Below are 20,828 nucleotides of genomic sequence, written 5' to 3'. Positions count from 1 at the left end.
CTTATTATTAATATTAGCTGAGTTCGTCTTGCGAGAGATCGACTTTTTGCGAAGTGAAGTTAATTAATAATATACATTATACTGATTGGTCAGTTTTTCCCCTTTAACAATCATCTTTATTGTCTTGTGTGTCCATGCAATTCAGTATAGTACCTGTATACCCGGAACACTTGATCGTTACACATTCGCGCGTTAATTAATTCCTTGAAATGGACCTTTCTAATTAATGTAAACACTGAGATACATTTTATGGGCTGCCACAAGCGCATAAAATGAAGACGCGGTTGGCAACATTTTTTTTCAATAAAAGTCCTCATAGCACCTTATTACATTAGAAAAAGGCATATATTTAGGACTTATTTTGTAGCGTCTGTTGATAATTTTGTATTTGCAACAATCAAATAATATTTTTTATAATCATTAATAACTATTCTTCATTTTTGCAGTGTTGGACCGTCCATAGTTTGGCAGCTGGTTGGCAAATATTTGTTTTCAACAAAAATGGCTTATGCTAACGCCGTAAGGCCGTATCAACTCGAACTATCAAGGAGCAGACTAGAATTAAAGGAGATTCTGAGAAATGTTTATAACTCGAGCTCGATGTTTCGACTTGCATGCTACGATCATCATCACAGAAGAGTTAACACGCCATTCTCAGAACCAAATCACCCCTTTTTAGAGATCACTTTGCAGTACACTTGACAAACTTGAGTTTTCTGGAACGCTGCCATATTCTCAGGCATGGTCATAACAACAATCCCGGACCCTGGACCCTGGACAGGACCCTAGCGAGAGACCAAAACAACACTTGACCTTCAGCACCACGTGGACTGCGGTGGGAAACTCATACACGGTTTTTTTTTTCTCAGTTTCTATGTACTTCACGCATCTTCAAGCACTTTCCTAAGTTAGTAACATCATACCTCCATTGCAACTCAACCAGATATAAAGATAATTATTTCTATTCCAGATTCAGTAGAAACTTCTCACCAAAGCCACAATTCCTCGGTTGGTGAACTTTGTGCGGCATTGCCATATTACCGACACCAAAACGAGCGAGGCTGGCGTACCAAAAAACCCAGTTCATTCGCTTTTTGGATATGCAGATTGCACCTAATTCTACCGCGCATTCGCACGGAATCGCTGACAAATATACGACAGAACAAGACTTCATGGGCAAGAGCATCCTTAGCGTGGGGTCCGCTCATATTAGTCCGATGCCTCATAGGTCAAATTTCGGACTTTAGGCGTCGGACTTGAGGCATTACATTTATATATTCCGCCATGTAGCATAAGTCCGACGCCTCATAGCTCCGACGCCTTATAAGTCCCAAACAGCGTTTGTCCATTGTCGGACTTATGAGGCGTCGGACTTATAAGGCGTCGGACCTATGAGGCGGAATTTATGTCTCATAAGTCCGACGCCTCATAAGTCCGAAATTTCGGACTCATGAGGCGTCGGACCTGTGATACGGCCCCTTAGCGTGCGCGTTTCTAAGGTTTTCAGGCTATTACATAATAGGCCTAACCTATGTAAGTGACATAAGAGCTTTCGTGTAGGTTTCGACCCTCGAATATCCTGTTAACGGGGAGAAAACGACAATATTTTCTCATTATTGCCCTTGATTATAGTCCAGGGTCAGAATCAGATTTGACCTGACACTATTTCGGGCCAACGTAAACTAGCTTCTCGATCCGAGTACCATTTTTGGCCCATTTGACTCGACACGGAAAATTGTCATTTTGACACATGAAATTGTCTCTTAAAAAAGTCAATATTGACCCGGAACTTATAAGGGTGTTGTTCATGGAAAACAGCATAATATACAGAGACGCCCAGATAGCATGGACACTCAATAGGAGGGCATTCTTTGGTATGGTAAACCGAACAAAACATTGTCCTCCATAATCTGAACGTCAAACTTCTGCCAAATCCAATGTTCTGCACTTCGTTCCAAGAATACGTGTTCCAGCGTAGCCGGACTTTCAGGTACCCTGGGAATCGTTCGAAAACACCGGTGTATGTCCTCATTTCGCATTGTATGCAAATCGCCCAGAATTTCGGTTTAGGGTAACAAAAGATCCCCCCCCCCCAAAAAAAATAAATAAATAAAAATAATTGCAAGTGCACTCTGAGAACTTGAGTGGTTATGTAATCGGCTTGTTCGCTGGTGTAATATTTTCTCCACCTGTTTCATTATACAAAGAGGACAAGATGTGTTGATTTCGCTCTCGTCAGATCTGGCAGATGGTATTGAAATTCGGTATACTCATTAAGACATCAGTGCTTAGTACACCAGCGAGGTTTTATTCCAATAGTCCTCTTGCATCTGACGTCATACTGAGGACAGCTCTTAATTGTTGCTCTGTAATAAGCATGAGTGGACAATATTGTCCTTTCATTTAAACCGAATTTAAATGACAAACACTGCTCTCAGTGAGGGCCTACCATGCAAGGCGTCTATCGGACAAAGGGCTTTGTAATTATTGTTATTTGCAATTCATTAAGGTCGTTCGAGGCCTAAGAAAATTAGGGGAAACATTGTGTGAAAGATACTCAAGAGAAAAGTAGCGTGCACGTGAGGCAACGCTTTGTTTTGTAACCTGGACACCAAAATAGGTTTCATGTGCAATGTCGCCGACGTCTTTCAAGCTCTGTTCGTTTAAAACCAACTTCAGTTTGCTCACATAATTTAAATCTGGCCAAAATTAATGGGACAAAATTCAAGTCTGGGTCAGTTAGGAAATGCCAACGTCGTTAGTAAATCCCTGGTATGGGAGACAATATTCTCCACTCTTTGGCCAGGGACAGAGAGAAAAGTTCATCTCATGAAATGTCCATGAAATGAAAACAATAAGACACCTCGATGACTGGAGTGCTTTGGTTCAGGCATTTTTCGTGGAGACTAGAAATTTATGGTACGAGCTATACCTCACAAAAAGTCCAAAAAGAATTGATTGTTCTTCTTACAAGAACTCATTTCGCAACCAGTATGAGCCGGTCACAGTTCTTGATCAAAACACTTGAATCGTAAACTGTTTAAACTGAGTCACAACGGTTAGTCCGTATCTTATCACAGACCCTCAAATTTCATACTCTTATCAGCTATGGATGAAGTGTTTCTAGTTCGGCAATTAGTTATTAATTTGCGAAGTCACGAACTCATCACGGTCAATTCATGTTTACCGCGGCCCTGAAAAGAAGGTCCGTTTGGGAACATTTTTTGCTACGTAACGACTAACGAGGACACAAGATTAACACGTGCACGTTTTGATTACGATTGATTGTACCAAAAAAGTCACGTCTACAATTAACTCACAGCTATTGTACCTCGTGTGTGGCGTGTTGGTTGTACTTTTATCCCAATATAGAAAACCTAATGATTAAAATATTGCTTAGAAGTATGGTTCAAAGTTTTCCTTTGTTTCAAACCGAGTAGAAACGATGTGGCTTGCACCTCAAGTTTTAACATCGGCGCTTTTTATGTAGTATTTGCCCTTAGGCCTAATGCTAAAAAACTACTCAATGTACAGGGGTTAAATACAAGAGATATAAAAAGAAGAGTAGGTCCAAGTACTTGGGAAAACTGAAGGTATAGGGATTAACATTCCTCTTGAAACAGGACAGATCATAGGCTGGAGGGAAACAAGCACCAGGCAAGGAATTACAAAGAAATGTAGCACGTGGGGAAAAGGTACTGCAATATGCTTTTGTTCAACATCTAGTTATAGAAGCAGTATATGGATGAGAAGCCGAGTTTATCTATAAAACACTGAATTGGATGAACCAAATTGGAAAGACGAGTAGAGCAATGACTATGAAAATATCTGTAAAACAAACGGAGGATGACATCAGACCGTAGCTGGGAAAGAGCTTTGTAAGCACTAAGCACACATTACTGTAATTGATAAATGCCAAACAAAATTTCTTACGATTAGTGCTAAACTTCGAGAAAAATATAATAATGAAGGCAGTATTTTCTGTACGCGTTTGTTACGTTTGTAGCTGATAGCATATTGCAAACTTAAGACTGAAACCCCGAGTGCAGAAAAACATGCAAAACTGTTTTGGAGGAATTTAGTAACTCGTTGTTAAAGGAGTAAAATTTTACAAATATTCCATAAGACAAATATGAGGTCCTCAGTAATACAAGACAAAAGTTGCGGTTTCAATCCAGCTTAAAAGGAGTTTTTCATCAAAATTTTGCAGCAGGCAAGTATTAAATCAAGTGATTCAAATTTGAAACTAAAGACTAGACTTGCATACACGTCCACATTTGTCAAAAGACAGAGACTTCAGTCATCTGGTAGCATCACTTGTGTAGAAACTGTCTAGTAACAGGAATGAAGTACCAGAATTTTAGTTTAATGACATACTCTGCTCTTGCAGTACTCGAGAAGTGTTGGACTGGTTGTTTCTTACGCGAGTCTATTTTCTTGTTTTGCAAAACATTCAACTATAGTTTTGAGAGTCCCAAATTGTTGGACTATCAAACATTCGACCATATCAGTTTCCAATTTGATGTTTTGATATCCGATCCTAAATTGGAGAGTTCTATCTCCCTTATCATCAGGTGAAGTTCTATTGTTAAAAACCCAGGGAATGTTCAACAGCACTCTTATCAATTTTACATTGTATTTTTTCCCTGCACTTTGTAACAAAAAAAAAGGCAATTGTGTGATCACACAACTATTGCATCATGTTCGGCGCCACAAAGTTGGAGTTATTTTTACATGAGCTATATCGAAAGAGCAATGGGGAGGGTAATGATTGGGATGTGTCAAGGAGAGATAGGGTCAAAAATGAGGAACTTAAAGGTAATATTATACAAATACACATAGTTTGTCGGGAAATGGTGAAAACTAATGACCCCGAGGTGTTGGATGATTGGGACCATCTCCTGAGGCGAAGCCGAGGGGGATAGTCCCAAGCATCCAACACCGAGGGGTGATTTGTTTTCACTATTTCCCCGCAAAAACATGTTGTATTTGTTTTACTCTACCTCATAAATATTCGTTAGGCAGCTGTGGTATTTCATTCGTCCATTCCACCATGTTTTTAATCGTGCAGTATTTGGATACAATGAAACATTATTTTAATTTAAGGAGACCGTAGGAAGTGAATTTTGTGTCATTTAATAACTTTAACATTCATGCAAAACACTGCATTTATTTTTATTGTGCAAAATTTCACCCACTTCCTCCTCGGTTAAAATCGCAAAGCGAACACCACCGGTCGCCATTTTGATGTATGCCGTAATAGACTGGCACATGCAACTGTCCTCACTGGTGTTCTCCATGGTACGCATGTAAAGCACATGCGTCATTGGTAAAGAGATAACACAGTACTGGAACAAATACTGCGACCCAGGTGTGTGATAGTACCTCCCTGGTTTTTGCGCGTCACGCGCGCGTACGAAGACGCAGGGTGATAGTGAAAACTTTCATACGGTTGGGTTGCTGGAATGGACCAATGAAATGCCCTCGTTGCCTGAGGAATATTTATGAGGAACAGTAAACAACATTTGCAAACATCACAAAACAAAACTACCAAAATAACGTGAAATACCTTTACTGTAAGTCAATGAGAGTCTCAATTAGCATCCTGTGCCATCATGGCACCTGGTGTGCTGTTATTTCCAAGAAAAGTGAAATTTTGACCAATCAAATATGACCCAAAATAGTACCAACAAATTCCCCCCCCCCCCCCCAAAAAAAGCACCCCTCCCCAAAAGAAGTATATTGGAGGGAAGCCACTGTCAAGTTACAAAAGACAAATATTTGTAAATTTCAAACCTTTTAATGAATACAATTATGTTCATAACTGTGTGAAAGTTACTACACGTAAAATATCACATTTTTTTTTCACAGGACCAACCACATATCAGAACAAGAGTTTTACAAAACTTCATTTAAACTGGATACTGTATAGAGAGAAAAAAAGGCCACAAATATAGCCTAACTAAAGTTAGAACTGGAAATTTGTACTAGGGTACGGTGGTCTTCTTAAAGCAGAAATGTGTACCAATTTTTCAATAAATATGTATTAATAGTATTATCCAACGTGTTGATGCACATTTTTTATATTTTGTTGTTCCAAGTTGGTGCATTAATGGCTGGCGTTTAAAAAAATAATTTACTGGGATGCAGTCCTATGTGGAATGTGGTAGGATAAATTCCAGAATATAAAACTGAAAACACAAGTATGTACATAAGCCACTATGAAAGTTGTTATTTACACAAATTTACAATGGGGAAAAAGAAGTACTTATGCTTGCTGGTGTTGACATTTTGACAAGGTACATCAAGACTGAAGCAGTTTCATTCCATTCCCTCCACAACTGTAAAATAAATTAAAACAAAGGGAAGAACAAATGTGATACATGTACAATGTTATCATTGCAGCAGAAGACTTTAAAAGTCAAAACCTTCAAACATGCAAATCACAAAAAAAAAAAAAAACATTCTCGATGCATTAAGACATCCATCTTTAATGGTTTGCATGAAAAAGAGAAGAAATTGGTAGGTCTAATGATTAAATGTCAGAACTTTGTCTCAACTTACTTCCTGGGATGTTGACCTTATTGGAGCGGAGAACATCTGCCTGGACAGCATTCATATTCATGTACAGCATCTCTGGGTTGGACTGCACCAACAAACAAACAAAATGGAGATATGACAAAAAAGCTGTGTACAATTGACAATCGTGTGAGAATCGCGTCAACGCAGCTTGCGAAATATTGTCCAATTTCAGGATATACAAATGGACGCGGAACGCGCAAAATCTGAGACAAACAAAATTTAGTGTACAAAAACTCCATAGGGTTGTCTAAGGGGCGTGGCTGCCTGCATGCGGAGTCCAGCTGGGCAAAAGTTCAAGATGGCAGCCACCATATTAAAATGCCGAATGCAAAGAAAGGGGTACCTGAGGATCTTACGAAAATTAAGTAAACCCCAGAACAGCTTTAAAAATGGGCAAAGACAAGCCCACTCTATGATCACGTACAATTTCATTTTTTATCATTAATAGTATATACTGCTCCTGTATTGAATGAGTGCTTTCAATTGTATGCACTAACATTAATGCAAGTTGCAGTAGGGGCCTAAGACTGCCATCTTTGTTCTTGACGAGTGAAAATCCTCTTCGCGAACACCGTTCGCGTGTTGGTTCTCGCCACTCGAAACCCTGTTCTCGTTCTCGAACAGGGATTGGAATACGCCCCTGGATTGAAGGCACAGTACAAAACCAGCGCAGTGTTGGGGGTCTGGTTTCATCTTACCATGCGCAGCTGATAGAGTATGTCACCCATGGCCTCCCTGATGTTCTCATCAACAATCGGAAAAGTGCTGGCCAAATACTATAATAATACAAAATAAAAAAATCATTAAGAAACAAAAAAATGTATTAGATAAGCAACAATTTCCCTCTGGACACTGGGTTTGACCTTAGCGGTAGTCCGCTTGCCAAATGTGAGAAAATACAGTTGCGGACTAGTCAAAAACATTCCCTAATAATAATAATACATTACCCTGGATTGGACATTTGGGAGACATTCCCATAGACTTGTGCACAAAATTTTTCAAACTTCAATGTGCCCTAACCCAATATTCCCTTGTCCTTTTTCCACAAATTTCGGTATGTTTACTAATTAGACCACGAGTAACAAATATTCTAATTGCGACAGCAAAATTTTGCCTCTAAAGGGGGGCTGTGACATTAAGGAGACACATGAAAATGTCTCCCTAATGACCGATGTCTCCCATCGTGCGAAGAAATTACGATAACGTGTCTCCTTAATGGTACCTTTACACATATAATAATACAAGCATTTATAATGCGCTACAAAAGAACAACTCCAGAAGGTGCAACTAATGAAACATAGCAGGAGGGGCATGAACAATAGAAGTACAATTAATATCATCATCATCATCGTCGGTTTTGAGGCCGTTGTCCAGTCTGTTCTGGCTCTGGGTCCAGCTGGCGAATTGTGCGTCGTTGGGTCACTATTGTTAAAATCTCCTTACTTCTAGAGTGATACTGGCTTGCCGTTGGCTATCGGCATGGTCCTCATTACCCATAGCAACCATCAGATTATGCACGCATCGCTTCTGTATGAGCTTCTCTGCAATGTCTCGCATTTCGCGGACCAGAATGCCAATGACTTTCGCAGCTGCGGCCTGCTGGACGTACACCGGTAGGGGGCGCTTTAGCTCGGGGATGTTCGGATCTGACGGTGGAATATCAAATATGCATACAATAATATAATCATCTTCATGCTAAGTTTATGTTTAAAACATAAAGAATAACATTGATGAGGCCAAAAAAAAAAAGTCTCCGGTTTCTGGTACGCGCGCGCGTCGCCGTAGCCATGTGCGTTGGCAAAATGAAAAAGTTTTTTTTTCAATGAAAGATGATGTCTCAAAACAGCCAAACTCACTGGTTTGACTGGAATCTTGCTGCTGCACAATTTTAACGTGGCCTCTCTGGACTCCCATATATTTGCACTAAGTTAAGTCGGGCACCATTTGCAGTCATCAGCCGACATTTGAAGCAAAAAAATCAGGTAAAAAAAAAAAAGCCGCGTCGCCGCACCACTTTTTGGGCAAGCTCCATACCAGAAACCGGAGACTTTTTTTTTTGGGCCTAAGATAAGAAAGAGGTGCAAGCCAGAGTTGTAGGTAAGCCCCTGCAAGTCATCATAACTTATTCAGTCTCATGTGACAAGCTACGGGTCATGTTTTCAGCACATGGCGTGAATGAGGGCATTGATGCATTGATGTTCCTTGATGCAAATTTTCTAATTCAGCAATTTAACTGCAATCTTGGGGAGTCAAGTTTGGGCAGTGGTTACTTTCCTCGCCCGCTATGGCCCGGGGTTCGATTCCTCCCCTGGTCCACATGTCGGTTGGGTTTTCAGTCCCTACCTGATTCCATGGGCTTTCCCCCAGAATATTCTTCTGGGGTTTTCCTCCCACATCTAAAACTGTAATTTCTTCTCATTGTCTTCTCTATACAGGTTTCTTCAGACATGTGAGCTACAGTGCCTAGGGAGCTTTTGAGGAATACTTGGTTTCATTACCAGAAATAAATAAATAAAAAGGAAATAATCAACTATTGTAACAATTTGTGAATATTAGAAACACGTCGACATCCATGACTAAACTTGAACTCAAGTTTGTGTTTACAAATTACAAAAAATTGATGTCGTCACATTACCCCCACTTGCCAAAAATACAGCCAGTTAAAATGAACTTTGTCATAAAAACATTCCAAATATCACAAGGAACAAGAACATGTCTTTAATTGGCCACAAACCAAAGTGGATTATTTAAACAGTGTATACTGTTTTTATTAACAAAACAATCCAACCGGATATGCGGATAACTCCCATAATGATTTTTGGATATTTGGTTCCCACACTTCCCGTACACACACGCCCCTATCCCTTACCATCTAAGATCTCTGGTCTCTTCATGTGTTTGTCCTTCACTGGAACCAAGGCCGCCACGAGACTAATGAGCAACTGCTCCTGAACATCATAGGACATCAGGTCTTTGATCAGTTCGATTGCTAGAAACCAAGACAGGAGAAACGGTGACAATTCATTAATAAAGTCTTAATGCAAAGAAAGGACTTAAAGGTACAGATACATGTACATGGGATTGTTTGCTTTTTGGGTTTTTTTTTGGTTAGACGCATCAAAAGCCCTCACATTTTTAAATAGGGTGCACAACAGCTAACCTGTTGACTTGTTCACTCAGTGGATGTCATACATTTTGAGAAAACAGAGAAAATGGGGGTCTTTGGGGGTCTTGTTACTGGATTCCACTACTGCTGCACGTAAAAAAGTGTGCGACCAGGCAACCTATTTTGGAACCACTTTCAATGTTTGTTTTCTTCCGAACCATACCTCATTATAGGCTGAACAATTCCACAGGGTATTTAATATCAGTCCTGTCTCTACTTTGAGTAAGGTTTCTGTTATAAATCGGCAAGAACTTTCCGGGTAATTGAGAATGATCCTTCGTGGCTTTAACAAGGTTATGGGTTAGAGTCCCACCTGAGCACGCTTGTGATTTTTCCCCCACAAGGTCCCAGAGGACTGAGTAAACGATGCTTTATATTGCGCTTTGCCAACCAAGGAAAGCCTTGAATCCTTTACTAAAAGTCTTTACTGTGAAATACTGAAACACAGAAGTGGCAATTTGAGAATGACATGTCAGGATTGGAGGAAAGCTTACCTTCAAACTGGACCTCAAGATGATACGACTTCAGCAGTTCCACCAGAGGCTCAACTATGTTTGGATTCGCCTGACGGACAATTTTCTGAGAACAAAATAACATATTCTGATAATAAATGGCCAAACTGCATAGAAGTTTTGGTTGAAGTATCAACTGAGTAAGCACAGATGCTGGGGCAGTACCTTCATGTACCTAGAGGGAGGGATGTCCATGAAATAGTCGGCACACAAGCGTATACGATATTCGCACAGATTCGGCGATTAGTTATGCAAAACAACACCACGTCTTGACCTCCAGATTCTGACCATTCAGGGGGCACCTTCTAACGGGTCTTCAGCAACCCACTGTTGTATTAAAAAACATGGCAGCCAATTGACCAATCAAAAGCTTAGGCCGAGAATCTGCTCAAAACGGCATCACAATTTCTCAAGCTGACTCTGTTTGGCTGTCACATGGGAGTCGCATAAAATGTGCCTGCTAGGATATATCAGACTTTTGTAGTAAGGCTCTGCACACGTGAACGTCTGATCCCGAGACTAGTGGGGGGGGGAGGGGTGTTGTTTATCTCTGCTGTCTGAAAAATTCAGATTAATACTCTTGTAGACCCCTCAGTTGAGACCCTCTGGCTAAACGCAGCTCCATTTTCTGCTGCAAAATTTGGTTGAGTCAAGTTTGGAGCATTTTTATTTGGTTCCAAAGTAAAAGCCTTTACCAATGCATTCCAGAAGAAAAGGGCTCCACTAAGCCAACTAACCTGTACAATGCGTAACGTCTGGGCGGCCATCTGCTGAGCTTTGGGTGAGCTGGATGGCAATAGGGCTATCAGTCCCTTGTAGACCTGGCTCTCAAACTTGGGGTTACCCTGGGCCAGAGTCTGTAGCGTGTGACGGGCACACTCCTGGGTTTCTTCCGACTTAGACCGGGCCAGGCACTCAGCCACGGCTCGGATACCTGGATTGAAAGATCAGGAAATGAAAGATCGGGAATTGAAAGATCAAATTCAAATACTAAAGGTTCAATACGCTGTAGAAGTGGCTATGGCATACCCTGTCCAGGTCATGTGTTGCCAAGGGCAATGTGTCCAAACAATTATTACTGTGAATGCGATATGCATGGTACATCTTTCAAGCTTCTTGTGGTCTGTTTGGAAATGCCAAATAACGGCATTTGCCACAACTAGATTGGTGTCTGCAGTCTGCCAAGAAGCTGTAGTACTGGCCCATGCCTTTTTGACGCCAATTTTGTGTTATTGTCGTATTTCGGCTTTCAACTTGTATGCCAAATGTGGTGGATAGCAAAGAGTTCGGACAAGACGCTATGTATGAAGTCACGTTTCTGTGGCATATTTCACGTCTCTACTTATTTAAGTTTAGAAACCCAACTGATTATGGATGTTTGGACAGTGCACTGAACTTTATGACCATTTTTGAGATGCCTGTACTCGACTCGCTGTGTGCATACACTGGTGCGCAAGCACACATGGCCGTCTCAATGCATGCCTTTTTTTTTACATGAGTATCAGTGATGTTCAAAAACCAAAAGCATCTACCTTACTCTCTCTAGGGGATACTTCTGTATGGAGTCCACACCACACAACGTTACAGTAAGCTTACCGGGTATTTCTAGGACTTTTGGCTTGCACAAATGCGTACATCCCGTAAGCAAGGAGTTTGTGCAAACACGGCAAGGACAAAATTTATGTGCTAGTGCTGTGAGCATGAAATGACGATTATACGCATTTTCAAATCTTGCCAAAAATTAACAGTTTGAAAGCAAGTCAAACTTGTCAAAATAAAAAATTTGGGAAGGAGACCGCACTGGACTTAATATCATGCAAAGCTTCTAAAATTGTATTGGTTTTTATGTTCTGTATCCATACTGCTTCCTCTGTAGTGAAATACTGTGTTATTTATTCCTGCAGGGAATATTTAAGTAAGTTGACCCCATGTCAAAGGTCATAACGACAATGTTACACTGAGCATTTTCAGACTCTGCATCCGAGTATTTACTAAAGCTGTTTTCAGTTTAACTGTATCCACAGCCCAAAAACTTTGCCCCTGTGTGCTTCTACATGTACATACCGTAACTCTCACAGATGAGTTCCTTGTACTTGCGTCCAGCATTAGCGATGCACATGAGCAGATACAAGGCCTGCGTCTTATCCTCTTCCTTGGCCTGCTTCAAGCCTAGTATCTCCAAGACAGTCAGGACCCCGCCCACCTCGAGGAACTCTGCCAAGAACTTGTGCCTGTCAATAAAATTGCTTGTATTATTATTAAGGGACTAAATGTATGCTTGGGAGGTGTTAAACACTATATTTAAGACTGGTTGGAGTCTGGAATGTTGATAATTGCCCAAGGCGAAGCCGAGGGTCATTATCAGCATGCAACCAGTCTTAAACATAGTGTTTAATACCTCCCAAGCAATATTTATTCCCGTTCATAAATACCTTCTCGGTCAAAAAAATCTAAACATTTCGGTCCAAAAGTCAAAACAAGTCAAAAATTTAAATTTTCCATTTTCCAACAATTTTGTTCAGCAATTTTACTTTTTGTTTTTCGAAACACCCCTCTAGCTATATAATGGAGTGTCCAACTCACGAGTAAGACGTCAACAACTCCTTTTATGGAGATTGGCGGGTACCGGCGATGACGCGCATATGCAGCTGTGGTGAGTGCGTTGTGAATTTAGGACTATGAAATACTGACTCACTGGTAGTGTTGCGCATGCCTAGGTGAGGATTGTGAATGTTCAACCAATAAAACGGTAAAAGGCACTGGATTTCACAGGAGTCCAAATTTCATGTGACACTGTAAAAGTGTTTAAGACCAGCCAGCCATGTCTTTATCATCCGTTTAAGACCGGCCATGTGACAGGCTCTCGACCAATAGGAATGGGTAAACTGTCTAATTATGAATATGAAACCAAGGCTTTTGGAATTGTGAACTTTCTTTCAATTTGGGTTGTTATACTTCTGTTAAAGTGTTGAAACTTAAAAAAAGCTTTTAAAGCTTTTACAAATTTTCCAGCCCACTTCTGATATACAGCCAAATGCCACAACTACTGATTCGCAAGAGTAATTCCAACAGTACTTGTACAATATGTCTTGCCGAAACCTCATGTATTTCAATACTCCAGGGTGTGCGCTAGGGGAGGGGGCAGCAAGACAAGTATGGCCAAACTCACCCGCTTGAAGCAGAGAGAAATATCGTCAGTGCTTGTAGCTGCTGGCTGAGGCATGTTCCCACCATGTAGCTAAACAACGACACGGTTAAGAAAATATTGAAATGTATGTATTTTGTTCATATTAGGGGGGGGGGGGGGGGGGGGGGAAGGGGGAGGGGGAGTGACTGACAGGCTCCCTTTGTCTTCTCCCTCAACTAAGATTTTGGAGACTGGCAACACGCCACAAATACTGATTCGCAAGAGTCATTTCAACAGTATTTGTACGATATTTCTTGCCGAAACCTCATATGTTTAAATACTCTGAGCTGTGCACTGGCAAGTAAATTGTCAAACACTAGGCCGTGAACAACGGCCACTTCAAGATCAACACATAGTCCGTCTTCACAGACTTCATGAGCTTTGTGTGCCTGTACAAAAGGCATGAGCGATTGTTAAGATGTCACTGTGACAGTCACCTGCATGTGAGTCGAGGCAATCTTGATATCTTAACCCACCAGCCGTGCCTGTGTATAAAAACAGCCAGTGAGTGTTATCACGTCCTCCGACGCAAACTGGTTACGCACTTCCCTGCAAATGGGGCCCCGAGTTAGACTTTTGCTTTTATCTTAGTCTGGGATGTACCTTCGTATAATAATAGTAACCCCAAATTAACTAAAAACAGAGGGCTATTGGGTGCTGGGTAAAGCCATACCTGTGTAAGTTATTCACAAAATATTAAACTCAAAACATTTCCGTACCAAAAGCCAATGCCAATTAAGAAAAAAAAAAATGTTTTAGCCAAAGCCAAGGATACGTCAGTCTTATCCAAGCAGTAAGCCGGGCCAGGAACAAGCTGGCTGCCTGGGCGAAATCCGCTTCCAGCTCGGGCCCAGTCTTGTTCTTGCTGGTGTGTATGAAGTCACTCAGGATCCTGAGACGAACCGAGGTGGAACCTTTGTCCCATTCCTGGAGCATGGCCATGACACTGCTGATTGCCGTCTGAGCTTTGGCCATTGTGAAAATCTGTAAAGACAATGACAAAGTTGTGATCAAGTCACCATAAGTCTTATGACTGTTTATGGCTGCCTGAGTTTTAGCCATTGTGAAACCTACAAAGATAATGGCACAGTTGTGATCAAGTCATTATAAGTCTTACTCTTACGCCTCCTTACAGCTGTCTGAGCTTTGGCCCACTGGGAAATCTGCAAAGACAATGACACAATTGTCCTATCGCCGTTGGCGAGTTGGCCACGCCCCTCAGACAACCCTATGGGAATTTTTGTATGCTAAAAGGCTTGTTTGTCTCAGGTGTTGCGCGTTCCATATCCATTTGTATATCCTGTAATTGGATAATATTTCACGATTCTACCGCGATTCTACCGCGATTTTACTGTGATAGGTCAATTGTGATCAAGAGCATTACGATGAAATATGCTAAGTTATGCCTGATATTAGTAATAATAAGGTTGAATAACCAAGTTTGGCGTAAATATAAGATAGTGGATATTTTGCCGGAGGTAATGACGGCAAACTAACGATTACTAAAGGTTTGCCGACGGCAATCCATATCAACAGAGGGCGCTGTACTCTTTAAAATAGGGCTGAATTATAACATGTATTAAATTCCAGTGTTGTAGTCGAGGCCACAACCTCCGAGGCCGAGGCCAAGGCCGAGGCCACAACCTCCGAGGCCAAGGCCAAGGCCGAGGCCGAGGCCACAACCGTAAGGCCAAGGCCGAGGCCACCACCTCCGAGGCCAAGGCCGAGGCCGAGGCCGGCTGTCAAAACATGTAATAAAATATAAATCACTAAAACAAGGCTAAGATTATGTTGGAGTTTTAACATCTTTTTATTTGAATTCACTGAGTTTTGGAGTGCCTGGCTTACAAATTTACAGCTTGCAATGGGTTTCCTCTTGTAGGGAGTCCGGCGAATTTTATTTGTTTAGGTAAGAAGTCTCAAGTTTTGTATCACTGAAAGCAAATTACACAACAAAATCAATGGCGTTTGAGTCAGGCTCATAGGTGTTTGCCCTTTGGAGATACAACAATTTAAATGGCCAAAGTTTGAGTTTTTATTCTGTAAGATTTACATCAAAATGCTTAATATCATAGGAATCCCCATTAAAAAAACAACAACTTGATTTTTGAATCAGGTTTTTACCACTCATAACCAAAAAGTTTCGACCCCCCCCCCCCGACCTTCGCACTATCCAGGCGCGCGCCGAGCAAACACCGCGCCTGCGACCAGACAATGCCAGACGGCCCGCCATTACGCACGGGCAAAGCATAGTTCCAATCCCGCTCCACACAACGGGATAAGTGTCCACGCATTATCACTGTTAATACCGCGGTACCACAAAAAGTCTGGCAATGGCCAATCCCGCTCCAAACAACACGGAACATGCGTGCATGATATCACTCAGTTCATCAAAATGACCATGAATTCTCGGATCATTCGATTTGAATCCAATGGCTTCGAAGAATTTTAAGATCATGGCAAGAGGTAGGGAGTCCAGAGGTTTTGGCCGTATATCTCACGCAAAATTAGTCAATGTCAAACCGTGCTTATACATGTAATAAGTATCAACATGGCTCTAAAAATACAAAAAAGTATCCTGGTACCACGAGGAATACTGATTCCTATTATTAAAACATTCATTCAGAACTTCGCATTCATTTGGATGGAAAAACAAATTCTGAAATCGCGCTTTCCATATCGACCATTTGCGCCAAACATTACCGTGTGAGCCGGAACTTTCATTTAAATCACTGTGTAAAAATAAAATCTACTTGATAAATCGTAACTGTTTTTATCATATCTTTATGAAAAAAAATGTTACGGACTAGTACACTCGATCGTACCCAGAAAGTTCAGACTTTTACTGAAACAGTGGCCTATAAAAAAAATTAATTAAGCTTGCCACTCCTTGCCGCAAATCATTTTTAAAGGTCGGGGTACAGAGGCGAAACGAGAAAATGTTGTACAATACTGCAAACCAGACTAGTCTACTACCACATGTTATTGTACGCAGATGGGATTAGTGCCAGACTTATGTAGTCTGGCACATACGGAAGCCGGATAGTGCCAGGTCTCTAAGGGATGAATATATATTTTGCAAACACGTCAGAATTTTTTTGTACATCGCCGCCACTTAAAATGCGGCGGCCGCAACTTATTATGTGGTGGCCGCAACTTATTATGTGGCGGCCGCAACTTAATATGTGGCGGCCGCAACTTATTATGTGGCGGCCGCAACTTATTATGTGGCGGCCGCCACATAATAAGTTGCGGCCGCCACATAATAAGTTGCGGCCGCGACATAATAAGTTGCGGCCGCCACATAATAAGTTGCGGCTGCCACATAATAAGTTGCGGCCGCGACATAATAAGTTGCGGTCGCGACATAATAAGTTGCGGCCGCCACATAATAAGTTGCGGCCGCCACATATTAAGTTGCGGCCGCCGCATATTAAGTGGCGGCGATGTACAAAAAAATTCTGACGTGTTTGCAAAAAATAGGGACTGGCACTATCCGGCTTCCGTAGGCACGCGGTAACAGTTATAACGTTTGCACGCACGTAGAAAGCTGAAGCGCAGGCTAGGCGAAGATGCTACGTACGTGAGTACGTTCAATGCAACCATTTCCAGTACATTGCGTACATTGTATATGCGTTCGTTTCACGGAACCCACTACGGCAGAATCTCGAGGGTTTGATACGGTAAAATTAATTAGAATAGAAAACACATCAAAATGGGCGGCCTCGAGCCGGCCTCGACCGATTCGCCGAGGCCGGAAGGCTCCGAGGCCGAGGCCAAGGCCGAGGCCTTGCACCTCCGAGGCCAAGGCCGAGGCCAAGGCCATGAAAATCGGCCTCGAGGCCGGCCTCGAGGCCGAGGCCGGCCTCGAGACCTCCAACACTGTTAAATTCCCACCAAAAGTTGTGTAGCACATTCGGTGTAATGGTTAAGCAAAGGCTTTAGAAAGCGGGATGACTCACGTTTGATTCCGACCGCACCACATTTTTAAGTTTTTTTTTCTCATCCCCAAATAAATAAGAATATTCTTCTTTTATTATTTTAACATGTCTCAAACACTTTTTGCAGAGTATTACATTTTCTTTTTCAGATTTGTGGCTCTGGAGGATTTTTGTTAAAAGGGAAATAAAGTCTGAAATTATAAAATGGTCTGAATCCCATCTTGTGAATACGAGGTAACAACGATAATTTTGGCATGGAGCCAGACTAAAACTTGTCACCGGAAAATGTTTAAGTACAAAAAAACAGTAACTGCGCATGTTCAGTGCATATCCGGCAAACTAACGTTTACTAAAGGTTTGCCGTCTCCGGCAAAATATACACTGCCTAAATATAACAATTAACGTCAAGAATCGCAAACTGCATCGATTACTTGTGCTCTTTCTACTTTCTAATTAGTCTTAGTGAAACCTACTCCTAGAACTATGAGGCTCCACGTAGTGGAGCCTCATAGTTCTAGGAGTAAGTGAAACCATGGAGGAATAAAAACATCTGTGAATGTGCTGAATTTTCTAACACCAATCAATGAACACGCTATGCAGTGCTATGTAGTTGGGTTGTGCTTGCCGCACACACACATGCCACATCCCACAGGCACAGCCATATGACAGTGCGCACAGCAACAGCGGCGCAGCGCGGGCCAAAACTTTTTTGAGCAGGGCTAAAATATGCCACACTTACCGATCAAAATGCCGCAAAATAGAACAACACAAAGGAAGATATGGTTACCGTCGATACGACTTCATGAGTACGTTGAAATCTACATCAATTACTGAGGAAAACACAGGCATAACGTGGGTTTTCGAAAAATGGAATCCAAATCTACGCAGAAAATCGCACGGTTGTTGATATGTTGCTAGCATACGGTTCTGCTTCCGGTAGGTCAATATGCGTGGCTAGTTTAAGTTCTAATAGTGATAGGGGTGGCAAATTGTGCATGAATTGTTCTATGAAATATCATTTCTCGTCACTGCTTGTCAAATGGCAAAAAAGTTTGAAAATATGGATGATTACAGAAAAATACATGCATTAAAGCAAACCTAAATCGCTCTTAATACGAAATTTATCATTTTAAAAAAAATATTTACCCCTATTTTGAAATGGAGCCGGCTTGATACCTTACCCACGGCTCCGAAATCATCCATTAAAATACTGCGAGGTTGGTATTACGCTATGGGAAAATTTTCTTGGATGAATTCTAAAGTCTAACTACTTTGTACATATTTTCGCGACTAAATTTTTTACGTTACCGGCAAAATGGCGGACCTTGATGTGCCAGACTTGGAGTATCATGTCACTTTCCCAACCGCAATTTCCACGGAAAGCGGGGACGGAAACAGCGACAACCCAGCTCTATCGGATCGCAAAGAACCAGTAGTTATTTTACTCGGTTGGTTGGGCTGCGAAGACCGGCATCTCAGCAAGTACAGTGCCATCTACCACTCGATCGGTTTCACCACAGTCCGCTACACGGTGCCGCGCGAACTCATTCTCATGCCAAGCCCCGCGAAGTTGAAAGTCGTCGCAAGGAAAGTCCTGGAACTTGTGTTTGACTTGGGGCTGGAGGAAAACGTGGTGTTCTTCCACGTTTTCAGCAACGGTGGCTGCTTTCTCTACAGGTATATCACGCAGTATCTGCACAACCCGGCATACGAAGGAGGAGAACTGGCTTCGATAAAAGTGGGCGGGTGCGTCTTCGATAGCGCACCTTGTGACACCGACCTGTTGACGCATATCAAAGTGCGCAACAGACAAGACAAGACAAGTGGATTGTTCATGCGTATCGTCTACACACTACTGCTCCTCCTGGGGACCCTCTTGAGTTTCTTCGTACCGGCAAGTTGGTCGTGGAACATACCCCAAGACCTTCGGTCCTTCATGTCTGACATGAAATCGGACCCGTCCCGCTACCCACAACTGTTTCTCTACTCCAAAGAAGACCCTGTCTGCAATTGGAGAAAGGTGGATGATGTGGTGGAGGCGCGCAGAAAGAAGTACGTGGAGGTTCAGCAAGTGTGCTGGGAGACCGCGCCCCACTGCCGCCTCCTCCTTGCTCACCCTGACGAGTACATTCAGAACTGCAAAGATTTTGTGCAAGGCTGCCTGCTGAATTTTGTGGATGAAGATTGACTTCTCACATAGGCCTAGTTCCCGGTAGTGGCAGATAATCACAATCAGACGATGAAGTGATGAGACACTTAAGACGAAGACCCAGTCTTATTCAGTCAGCAGAGTGATGCACTCTTACAAGTGTTTAAATCATAACACGACTTATCATCTGCCTATCATGCCTATGTCTGCATGTTTATTAATTTCTCAGAATCAGTACTCTGGTGTTTCTGCATTTTGCATAAATGTGTTGTGGAATTGTGGTATGAAAAAAAAGCTGTAACTGCCTCACTGAAGTCCTTGTACAACCATGGAGGAATAAAATTCCTCCATGGTACAACTAGGCCAATAAAGCTTTATTGACAAAGTCAAAAGAGGATGCTTACATTTAAACTGGTCTACCATCTTGCAGTTGCAATCAGAACGTCAAGATATCAGATTTTTGAAATGCGAATTTGTCATTATTTTTGCTCCTTAAAAAAAAAAAAAAAAGTTAAATGGTCTCATGAGGACCATATTTGGGTTTGGAGCAATTTGTTGTTCAATTTGATATGTTCAAATTAAATGAAGCACCACTACATGTAAGTTTTAGTTTAATACCAGTACAAAACCTGATGTTTCAAAAATGCATTGTGTATATATATTTTAATTTAAAATAAAAGTAATTTAACATTAACATTTTTATTGCAATAATACCTGAGGGTTGCACGCAGTGTGGATGTTTATCGAACAAGTTACATCAATCCCAACAAATTTCAAAATACAAGTAGCAAAACTGTATACTTAAAACTAAGTTTAATTTAGTTTTCAATGATACTTGTTAAATTCACTAGGTCTGAAAAGAGTTTTGAAAAAATTTTGACTTAAGTTTATGCCTATATGAAGCAAACTTCAGAATTTGCATCTGAAATCCAAACGGTCAACATTCTTTACATTTGAAGAGAATAATTTGCATGTATATATTTTTTGTTTTCACTTTTTATATAAATTCACAAGAAACATTTGTTGTGTCTCACTGTTTGCTATTGTTCTGAATGTTGTTATGATGTTATAAAAGTTGTGCTTGATGCAATGGCTTTGCCTGTTTTTTGTTAATTTTATAGGTGTTACTATTCCCCCATCAAGCTGTTAATCTAATTTAATTAAGGATCAGAGGTTCACGTGTGCAAGCCTCACTACCAATGTCTGATATATCAGAGCATGCAAATTTTATGCGACCCCACCGGCCAGCCAAATCAGAGTCAAAATTAGAAATTGGGATGTCATTTCGAGC

General features: G+C 41.4%; 2 protein-coding genes across 2 annotated transcripts; one reads left to right on the top strand and one right to left on the bottom strand.

Annotated features, from left to right (window-relative positions):
- Positions 1–5,548: 5,548 nt before the first annotated feature.
- Positions 5,549–18,335, bottom strand: LOC119728479 (armadillo-like helical domain containing protein 1). The gene is made up of 11 exons (XM_038200737.1): positions 18,128–18,335; positions 14,223–14,431; positions 13,430–13,498; positions 12,325–12,491; positions 10,998–11,194; positions 10,243–10,327; positions 9,452–9,571; positions 8,026–8,228; positions 7,281–7,358; positions 6,565–6,646; positions 5,549–6,341 (listed from the first exon to the last, which is right to left on the bottom strand). Exons 2-11 carry the CDS (start codon positions 14,420–14,422, stop codon positions 6,322–6,324), a joined length of 1,221 nt encoding a protein of 406 aa, XP_038056665.1. The 5' UTR covers positions 14,423–14,431; positions 18,128–18,335; the 3' UTR covers positions 5,549–6,321.
- A 286-nt stretch (positions 18,336–18,621) lies between these two features.
- On the top strand, positions 18,622–20,559 carry LOC119728157 (transmembrane protein 53-like). Its single transcript, XM_038200236.1, has one exon. It carries the CDS (start codon positions 18,704–18,706, stop codon positions 19,574–19,576), a length of 873 nt encoding a protein of 290 aa, XP_038056164.1. The 5' UTR covers positions 18,622–18,703; the 3' UTR covers positions 19,577–20,559.
- Positions 20,560–20,828: the final 269 nt, after the last annotated feature.

This window comes from Patiria miniata, unplaced genomic scaffold (assembly GCF_015706575.1).
Source record: "Patiria miniata isolate m_02_andy unplaced genomic scaffold, ASM1570657v1 HiC_scaffold_20, whole genome shotgun sequence".
Lineage (NCBI taxonomy): Eukaryota > Metazoa > Echinodermata > Asteroidea > Valvatida > Asterinidae > Patiria > Patiria miniata.
Note: the sequence above shows the minus strand (reverse complement) of the source record. Positions and strands in the feature narration are given on the sequence as shown.

Coding starts and splice junctions, on each gene's coding strand:
- LOC119728157 (XM_038200236.1), top strand. CDS start 18,704: ATGGCGGACCTTGATGTGCCAGACTTGGAGTATCATGTCACTTTCCCA.
- LOC119728479 (XM_038200737.1), bottom strand. CDS start 14,422: ATGGCCAAAGCTCAGACGGCAATCAGCAGTGTCATGGCCATGCTCCAG. Junction 6,647..7,280: donor TACTCTATCAGCTGCGCATG/GTAAGATGAAAC, acceptor TTGTTGGTGCAG/TCCAACCCAGAGATGCTGTA. Junction 6,342..6,564: donor TAAGGTCAACATCCCAGGAA/GTAAGTTGAGAC, acceptor TTTATTTTACAG/TTGTGGAGGGAATGGAATGA.